Source organism: Triticum aestivum, chromosome 3A (genome assembly GCF_018294505.1).
Source record: "Triticum aestivum cultivar Chinese Spring chromosome 3A, IWGSC CS RefSeq v2.1, whole genome shotgun sequence".
Taxonomy (NCBI): domain Eukaryota; kingdom Viridiplantae; phylum Streptophyta; class Magnoliopsida; order Poales; family Poaceae; genus Triticum; species Triticum aestivum.
Window position 1 is genome coordinate 10,273,953 of NC_057800.1, and position 10,219 is coordinate 10,284,171.

At 37.4% G+C, this 10,219-nt stretch overlaps 1 protein-coding gene across 3 annotated transcripts; it reads left to right on the forward strand.

Moving 5' to 3' along the window:
* The first annotated feature begins 4,983 nt into the window (after positions 1–4,983).
* Positions 4,984–9,859, forward strand: LOC123057506 (probable fatty acyl-CoA reductase 5). 3 transcript variants are annotated; one of them, XM_044480459.1, is made up of 10 exons: positions 4,984–5,304; positions 5,416–5,519; positions 6,907–7,106; positions 7,871–7,971; positions 8,073–8,265; positions 8,369–8,530; positions 8,609–8,690; positions 8,802–9,074; positions 9,171–9,298; positions 9,419–9,859. In XM_044480459.1, exons 1-10 carry the CDS (start codon positions 5,214–5,216, stop codon positions 9,621–9,623), a joined length of 1,539 nt encoding a protein of 512 aa, XP_044336394.1. In that variant the 5' UTR covers positions 4,984–5,213; the 3' UTR covers positions 9,624–9,859. The 3 variants fall into 3 exon arrangements, with proteins under 3 accessions (XP_044336394.1, XP_044336395.1, XP_044336396.1); XM_044480460.1 differs by having other exon boundaries at positions 5,174–5,304; positions 6,956–7,106; XM_044480461.1 differs by having other exon boundaries at positions 5,182–5,304; positions 6,914–7,106.
* The last annotated feature ends 360 nt before the right edge of the window (positions 9,860–10,219 follow it).

Here is a 10,219-nt window from a genome sequence, read left to right on the forward strand (position 1 = left end):
TTCATCCCGACTACCTCTAGGGGCGCTATAGTGGCTGGTCCCATATGTAAGTCACTACAAGAATGCTGATGTGGCAGGTTTGATGAAGTGGATAGGCTGAATGTCAAGAGAAATAGAATAGTGGGGATGAACTATTTAGGTATTATAGATATGCACACATCGACATCATTAAAGGCCCATGAGACTTGTTTTTCATTATTAGTTAATCCTGAATAATTCTATTTCTTTCAACATGCACACATAAGGCATGCACCCATGTCGCCTCATCAAAGGCCCACCCAATGTGCATGACACAGAATTTCATTATATTATACTACCTATCTTCAATAAATATTTTTTGACTATACAATAAGCCAATGCAATATGTAATATGTATTTTTAGTTTTTTTCATATATTATTAATCCAAATGTTTCAAACAACCAAATCTTATTGAAATATATTGCAACATATTTCCGCCGCAACTAGCGGGATATCATCTAGGTCGGAAAAAATATTTGTGTACCATTTCTAAAGAAATGTTTGCAACTTAAAAAAATCAATTTTAGAAACAATTGTATGCAATGTAAAAATATATTTGTGTAATGTAAAAGTAATTCGTACAATTAAATAAATGTACATGACATTTAGTAAATATTCCGACAATTCAAAAGAATGTGCATGCCATTTAAAAACATGTTTATACAATGTAAAAAATTGTTTCTATGGGTTCACAAAATCTTAAGTTCCTTTAAAATATGTACAAAGTGTAATTGATTTTTTTTACCGTTTCCTTTAAAAATTCCAAAGTGTATCAATTTTTTATGTGTGCATTTTGAGTACTTTGCGTACTCAAAAAAAGTAGACATGTGTTTAAAAAATTAAAACGATAAATGCCGAACAAGTAAAAAGGAAAGCAAGAGAAAACAGAAGAAAACAAAGAAAACCAAAAAGGAATCAAATAAACCAACATCGCTAAGAAAGAAAGAAAACCAAGAAAAAATTATGGGAAACCAAAGTAAAATGAAGAAGAAAAAGAAAACAAAGAAAACCAGTCAAAAACAGAAGAAAAAAGAACCCCTACGGCGAGTGCTGCCGTGCAGCCAGCAAAACGAACAGAAATAGCCGGAAAAAAATACACCCGCTAAAATTGGTTGGCCGCTAGTGTCCCCCGTAGGTGATTTCTATTACGAATCAGTACGGGCGATATATAAAAAATTACAACATTTGTATGAACATTTTATGAAAAACACAAATCAAAACAAATTTGAAAACATTTTTGGAACTGTTAACATTTCTAAAAATGCATTTAGAAAAACATGAACATTTTTTAACATTATGTGAAATGTTGGGAAACATTCTTTAAATTTCAAATAGTTTATGAAAGTTAGACAGATGTACCTGAATAATGTGCACTGTCACACTGAGCTAGGTTCAGTACAGTTTTGGCTTCTGTTTTTTTTGCCGGGAATTTAGGCTTCTGATTTGATATTTCAGAATTGGTTTCCCATTTTCTTTTTTTTGGCGTAAAGTTTTTTGTGGTATGGCTTCCTTTAGGTGAATTTTTGTGGTCGCCTAGCTGCTTCGCAAAATCGAATAAAGCAACTGTAAAAACCTTTTTATAACTTTTGTACATGACATCGGAGTTCATGCTTTGGGCATTTTTTTCTTCTTCTTTGAAGCAATGCTCTGGGCATCTTTTTTTCGGCAAAACTTGCTCCTCTTTATTGAGTAACGTTGCTACGGCTACAATTTACATCTGGGGGATGGATAAGCCAACGTCCCTCTAAGGCCTTGTACAATGTGAGGTGCTTAGAGGAGGTGCTTAGAAAAATAAATCAGGCTTTCCTTAAGCACCGGTGCTTATTTGTACAAGATAGACGCTTAACTAAGCGTCTTTTCTGTACAAATAGGCACCGGTGCTTAAAAAAAACTCGGTTTATTTTTCTAAGCACCTCTCCCCTCCCATTGTACAAGGCCTAACAGGCCTAGACAGAATTGCCTCTGCTCACACCGGGGCCTCCGTCGCTTGGTGGGTCAACAGTGTGCAGCCATTTTGCATCCACTCTTGGGCATCCATCTGGACCGCCACGCGACGGCCGGAAATGCAACCTGTCCTGTTTTCACAACCGAACCACTGGTCAACCAGGAGGTGGGCTGGTCCATTAGCACTAGGCAGAGAAGATTTTGGTTCCGGTTTTGAGAACCTTCAAGGAGGTTTCTGATCGGTTTCTCATTTTTCTTTGCAGGCATATTTTAGGTTTTCATATATGCTTATTTTAATTCTTCAGAAAATAAATAAGTGTATTAAATTTTAGAAAAACTAAGTAGAAGTGTTTGCATTTCCAAAATTATTTGAAAATTTCAGAAATTGTTTGTGTTTTCCAAACATATACCATATTTTTGAAAACTATTCGTCTTCTCAAAAACTAGTCACGTTTTAAAAAACATGTTCTGATTTTTTCAAATATATGTTTTCCAAAACTATTTATGTTTTAAATAGTTGTTCACAAAAAAATGTTTAAAATTAAAAAAATCAAATATGTCAAAATTTTCACGTTTTCAAAACAGTATTCATAAATTTTAGAAAATGTTCAACGTTTTGAAAGTATTCCACGTTTACTAAAAAGATGCGTTTTTTCCCACAAAAGTTCTTGTTTTAGAATAAGGTTTGGTTTTTACAAAATTGTTTATATTTTTGGAAAATCATTTATAACTGTTGAGAAATTTATATATTAATGTGCATCCCTTCTATTACAAATCTAAAGTAAGTGTATTTTTCTTGTCATGCATGAAAACTGAAACTCCACTCTGCCTATCAATAATTAGGACGATTTGCAATGATGGTGATGAAAACATTGAAAAGAAACTAACAAACGATCTACTGCTGGCACAACCGAGCGACCGGTCGACCAAGAGATGGGCCGGTCCATTGGCGCTAGGCCGACGGGATTTTGGTTCCGGTTTTGGGAACATTGTCGAAGTCCTGACCGTTTTTCTCATTTTTCTTTGCAGGTTTATTTCAGGTCTTTTTATTTTAATTATTTCAAAAATATTATTTAAACTTTCCTCAAAAAGGTTCGCATTTTTAAAATTTGTTCGAACATTTCATGAAATGTTTGTGTTTAAAAAAATATTCAACTATACTGGTCATATTTTCAAAATTATTTGGGTTTAGAAAATTATTCAAAGATTTTAATACATGTTTGCAAATTTTAGAAAACCTTCATGCATTGAAAAGTTTTCCGTTAGTTCTAAAAAATTGCATTTTGGAAAACTATTCACGTTTTCAAAAAAATGTGTACACATTTCATACAATGTTCAAAATTATGGAAGAAAATTACATTTGTAAAAATGTTTAGTTTTTTCGAAAAAGTTCATGTTTAAAACTATGTCCGCGTTTAAAAAAATTGTTTAGAATTTTAGGATCTTTTTTTATCTCAATCTCGTGTGAAGACAATGCATGTGTGTGAATGATTTTGTCAAGGCCATCTCTTATGGCGGATAGATATTGCTTTTCTGTTTTGATATTCTGATGGTGAGTTTTGCCCATCAATTCAAGAATCGTCGCATCACGCGAGCCTTGAAATTCCATCTCTGATAGGCGTTCAACCAATAGCAGGCCTATGTCATACATTCTTGACAAGGTTTGCAGATCCATCATGTTGTAATAATCCAAATTCGAATTTGAAAGGATGGTGTACATGTGAGCAATCTGTAGGATTTGTATCCAGAATGATAGGGACATCCTCTGACTTTTCTGGCGCAGAACTTATATTTCATCGGTGAAATTAATTAGCATCCTCCGTCACTATTCTCTAGGACAGATTTAGTTGCAATGTTATTTTCTCATTTTTAATTTGGCACTTTCCGTCCGAATTATCTAGGTCGTACAGGATTGTAATTGCCATTGTCATACTCTACTTGTCAGACTACCCATAGCGGGGTTAGACTAGTAACATGCATATGTTACTAGTCTATATTACTATTTCTATAGTGGAGAGTAACATATGTGTGATGCCATACAACATTTCATTTATTAGATATAGACTCATTTTGTCTTGGTATGTGTGATGTTACCCATAGCATGAGTAACTAGTTATGGTACTCAATTCATCTCTCTCCTCATTAAATTGTTGTCACGTAAGCAAATTTGTTAAGTTGAACCCTATGTTACTGCTGAAATTACTCCCACCATGGACATTCTCACTCACTATCGCGATTCTCTAGAAGAAATTCAGTTGTACTGGCCTTCTCCGATTTTAATTGCATGTCAGGAACACTCTGGAAGTTAACACTCCAGAAGCCAGCAGCATGCCACGGGAGTTAACACTACTAGTTGTTGGTTAACCATCCTTTTTGGTACGGCTAGCTAGGACTAAATAGGAACCATGTACCCTCTTCCCTATTGATATGACGATATCCATTTATTAGTCTCAACTGGTGGTTGGGGAATCTACTTTTAGGAATCCGAATGGTTTCTTTCAGAATTTAGTTAGTTATATAACTATGACTGAAACAATAGACTCGTTCTTCCTATTCCCGAGCTGATATGGCAATCGAAACTGCTCTACGTACGATTCTTTTTTATCGGACGCTGGTACGACCAGACAACAGATGCTATGGCCCAGAAACTGGTAATCTATGATTTGTCTCTAATCGTACCGAGTGTTGGACGGAAATTCATCGTACGTATAGCAAGGTTCTATGACAATATTGCTTGTGCTTTTGTCGATATGGGAAAAATATTTGTTTCATAACTATTGCTTGTGCTTGATTGCAATTGTCCATGCTAAAAATTATAGGAACATTTTTTTGTTGAATAGTTAAAATAGTAAAGCTTTCAGAGGTTCCAAAAGTATTGGAGGAAAGGACCTAGCTGGACCAAGAGGAGTCGATTACTGCATGGACTATGGCGGACATCACAATGTTGAGCCAGAATAGTAGTTGAGCATAATATATACTGGTCGAGTAGAAGCACCATTTTACAGTTTAGGTCACGTTGGTTATATATTGCAATTTTGGAAATAAAGTAAGCAAACAATTGGAACTGATGAGTTGCCCTTCAGTTCCTAAACTATAGCTGGTCCGCTGCTGCCTTGTTCCATTTAACCTCTGAAACCCATCTCCTTCCTGCCCTATAAATACATAGCCAGATAGGTAGTCCCGCATCACCTTTTCAAAGTCTTTGACCAAGTGACATAGTCTTCTGGAGTCGGGGAAAAAGTCGAGTACCATGATCGCTGAAATGGATGTGGACAGCGTTGCAGGATACTTCAGAAGCAAGAGCATCCTCATCACCGGTTCAACAGGCTTCCTAGGAAAAGGTATGTGTTCATGCATGTCACCCACTACCTTTCAGGTCAGGATGTGCCGTGCATGTGTGGTGATCATCTGGAGGCTTATATGTTGGTGTTTCATGCATGATTTATGTTTAGTGCTTGTGGAGAAGATACTGAGGGTTCAGCCAGATGTGAAGAAGCTCTTCCTCTTAATTCGGGCCCCAGATGTTGAATCTGCGAAGCTTCGTATTCAAACTGAGGTGAAATATATTCGTTTTCAGCCGTTCTCCTATAGAATTGTACATTTGTTGTGTCTAATACTTAAACAATGTCGATTAAATTTTATGGAAGTACGCTTGTCCAGCCAATAGGCCATCTTGGGCCTTGTTCGGATTTAGTATAATTTTAGTTTGCTCCCCACCAGTATATTGTTCTAACTTGAGATAAATACATGTAACACACAAAATATTACATTGAATCCAAGCAGGGCCTTGGTTTGCACACTCAACTCCCAACCCCCAATCTTAGGGTACACATATACTGACTTCTCTTTCGGATGGCGCTCACCAATTTCGATTCTAATATTTAGTACCAATAGGTACTGGATTTTCCTCTGAATATGCCTTAAAAGCAAACAAAATAATGGAATGTGCACATCTAGCTATTATCTAATTCTGCATATTCCTATCTGCTTTCCAACAAGGAATGTTTGTACCAGCCGTTGGTCAAGGAGGAAGCTCCAACCTTCATGCCATGCTGCAACCTAAACACTGGGGCAAGCAGCATGTACATGATGCATCGGCATGCATAAAAAGAAAAGTGTGATTATATTGCAATTAATTCAAGCGTGTGTTTACTATCCTTTCCTGCATGTCAAGATCACGCTGGCTAAAGATGCATGTAATGTGCTCTTGCTGGCTAAAGCCAAATATGTTGTTTAATGCTAAGGAAAATACCTAAAGTTTGAAAACTGTGAAAACTACTTGTTTGGTCTATCCATAAGATTAATTCTAAAACTGAAATGTACCATTAAAAATTAAACATAATGAACCGGGTCATTTCCATGATGTCAACATGTATGGGCTTGCGAGTAGAGGGGAAAAGGCCGATATGAATATGACAGAGACAAGTAGAGCATGCTTCAATTAAGCTACTATGAAATCGGTGATAAACTGAAAATTTAAAATAGATGTCTTTTAAGAATGTGAGTAGTCCAATTTTTTTTGGAGGGATAGAGGATTTTGATTCTAGAAAGTGGGGCTTTTCCATTCAAAACCTTTCAGGTACTCGGTGCAACCGTCGGTTTAAAGAAAATCAACTTATTAGTTCTTAAGACCGTGCCAAGAGATTAACTTTATATTTCCTTTTTAAACTAGTCGACGGGGTTTAGCCAAGGTTTTACACGACATAGGGTTGCCCATATAGTCATTGTTCCACTCGTAGCTGATAAGTGGGATCTACCCTTCGTAGAATTCTCATTGGCCATTGAAGTAGTGGTCCTCCCTTATGCACAGTTCTCAAAAATTAAAAGTTAAGGGCATGTCCTTTCGGGTATTAAAAGATTAAAAGCGTGCCAAGATTCTTTTTTTAAATGAGAACAACTATTTAGGTATATAGCATTTCCCAATGAACTTTTGGTATTTTTAGGTCACAGGGAGGGAGATCTTTCGTGTGTTGAAAGAAAATCATGGTGCAGGGTTCGATAATTTCATTGAAGAAAAGATTTGTCCTTCGGTCGGAAATATCATGAAAGAGAACTTTGGATTAGACAATTCCCAATTGAAAGAATTCTCCAAGGATATAGACATCATCATCAACGGGGCAGCGACTACAAATTTCTTTGAAAGGTATGATGTGTTTATTGCTTGCAGAGTTTTTACATACTCCCTCCAGTTCTCAAATGAGTGAAGTTTTAGATATTCCTTGAGTCAAAATAAAGTTTTGACGAGGGATATCATCTTAATTATTTTATTTGTCAATTATATATATTATATGTATATATTATGTCAAAATGTATTTCTTGAATATTTTATTTTTTGCGCACTATATACATACAATGATATCTACTATTAAAGAGGAATGTGTACATCATCGTCGTTTGCATGCAGCCATTAATCCGAAAACAATTTGGAAACTGAGTGCCGAATCAATTAGAAAGTCAAGCCATTAATGCAATTAGTTAGCCAGCCAGTTAATTATCTGCACAATTCATTAGGTCCATATAAATAGAGACCTTTTTTCGCACGGAATCAATTTGGAAACCAAGTTATTAATGCAAATAATTAATTATGTAGTTAGTTAACTAGATCTCCAGATAATTAGAAGTAGGGAATATTTTCCAACTTTAGTTTTCCTAATAGTCTGCCCGGTCCACTTTCTAGCTATTGTTTCCAAAACTTCATATAATCTAGCACGCCACATGTCACCACTTTTCAAATATTGTTTCATCCTGGCCTCGCATGCCACCACTTTTCAAGAGCACATGTTTTTAGATTTACACCTTGTTGATTGTGTCAATGTCCAAAAAAGACTTGCTTGTGAACTAAAAGTTGTGATATTATAAGAAACATGTGCTTGAAATAATTGATCAAAATGTGATGCTATTTTTCAGATATGATGTGGCTTTCGACACAAATGTCTTGGGAGCGAAGCACGTCTGCGCATTTGCGAAGAAGTGTCCGAAGCTCAAGATGTTGCTTCATGTTTCAACTGGTGCAAACTCATAAGACTATTATGATCTATAAATTTGTGGTTGGTGGTGTGTCATACATGCTGAAAAATTGAGCTCATTAAGTGATATATTACTTGAACAGCCTATGTAGCTGGTGAAAAAGAGGGGCTAATATCGGAGAAGCCATTCTTGATGGGTGAGACCCTAAGGGTGGGCACATATCTGGACATCGAATCCGAGCTAAATCTTATCAACAAGACCAAGAGAGAACTAATAGCCAACCGCTCAACTGACAAGGTTGTGAGAAAAGCCATGAAGGAGCTTGGCCTCAAGAGGTTAGACACGACTAGAAACATACTTATGCATTTGTACTCTTTTCTACCTCTTGGTATGGTTGTAAACTTGATACATTTGTTACATGTGGACAACTAAATGAAGAGCACGACACTTTGGATGGGCAAACACCTATGTCTTCACCAAGGCAATGGGGGAGATGCTGCTAGAACACCTGCACGAGGGTTGTCCGATGGTCATCATCCGCCCAAGCATCATAACTAGTACTCTCAAGGATCCCTTCCCTGGATGGATGGAAGGAATAAGGTCACAGAAACTCAACATTTGTTTACTATTAACAAAAGTGTACAACCATATGTAATGCTGCACTTTTATCTTTCATAGGACAATCGATACAGTGATTGCCGGATATGCCAAGCAGACCATGTCATTCTTCCTAGCTGACCTGGATTTGATAATGGACGTGGTTAGTAATCTGTTCACAAATTACCAACCAAAATTTGGAACGGAACTTGATTAAGGTACCAAGTGATTAACCAGCCATGAGGTGTGGTCCTGATGGGGGTGGTTTGGACAGATTCCAGGGGACATGGTGGTGAGCGCTATGATGGTTGCCATGGTAGCACACTCGAAGGATCAGCAAGCACATATCATCTACCATGTAACATCATCACATCACAACCCCGCAACCTACGCCATCCTCACAGATTCGGGTCACCGCTACTTCTTCGACAACCCACCATGCACAGGGAGGAATGGTGAACGTGTGCGACTAAAGAAGATGCGATTCTTTAGGACAACTGCGAGTCTAAGATTGTACATGGCCATCAATTACAAGCTTCCCCTCGAGGTTAGCTTACCATTTCAATGTCGACACATTGATTTCATAGAGCTGAGATGTGAAGGAGATTAATATTATGAGCTCGTGTTGCGATTGATTCGACAGATGCTTCACCTAGTGAACATTACACTCTGTGGTGTTTTCTCACGGCGCTGCAGTGAGTACAACAGGAAATACAGATTCCTCACACTGCTGATCGAGCTCTACGCGCCATACGTCCTGTTCAAAGGACGGTAAGCAACTTTTCAATCTTGTCAAAACATAGTTTCCGTTTTGCTTTTGCAAAAAGAAAATTCTACAAATATTTTGTTACCTAAAATATTGCACTTGAGTTATTTATCAATCTGGTGTAGCTTTGATGACAACAACTTGGAGAGACTAAGGATGGTGAGGAACAAGGATCAAAATAACAATGAAGCCTGTTGGTTTGATTTTGACCCCAGGTCCATCAACTGGGATGACTATTTCTACAACGTTCACATTCCTGGTGTGCTCAAATATATGCAGACTGAGTTACATTCGACTAGCCAAAATTCAAACGATGTTTCTAGGCTTTGAAATACAATAATTTCACTGCTCCCACAAACTTTGTACTAAACCAGCGACAGGTAATGTGGTTCGTAGGGAGTATATTATTTATGCAACACTGGTGAATATGTATTGTACATATTTTGTTAGCTTATGAATTCTATCGATAAAATACATTTCTTGTATCAGCTCTATCCTCTATGTAGTATGTAGTATCAGCTTGTGCATCAATAAACTGCACGTCAGGAAAAAAAATCAAATATATATCTATTGCAATCCATTCGCCATGAGACTCCGATCTACCCGGCGATCCCTCGTCGCTATCCGGCGAGTACTGTTTTCCAAGTGATCGTTTCGGCATGATCGTCGCCGCCGTCTCCAGAATTCAGACCTCACTGTCGCATCATCGAAGCATGCGGATCGGAGACAAAGATGTGCTTTCTAGTAACAAGTTTCCAGACTGAAAAAAGGAAGGCACGACCTACCAGCAGTACAACGCTTTGAATAAAAGTAGAACTGTAGAAGTGACTGATTCAAGTAGAGTCGTAGCGGCTCCCAACCTCCTGCCTCACCTGTTGTTGCTGCTGCTCTTCGGCGGGGGTGATGCCACCATGATCAGCGGGGGT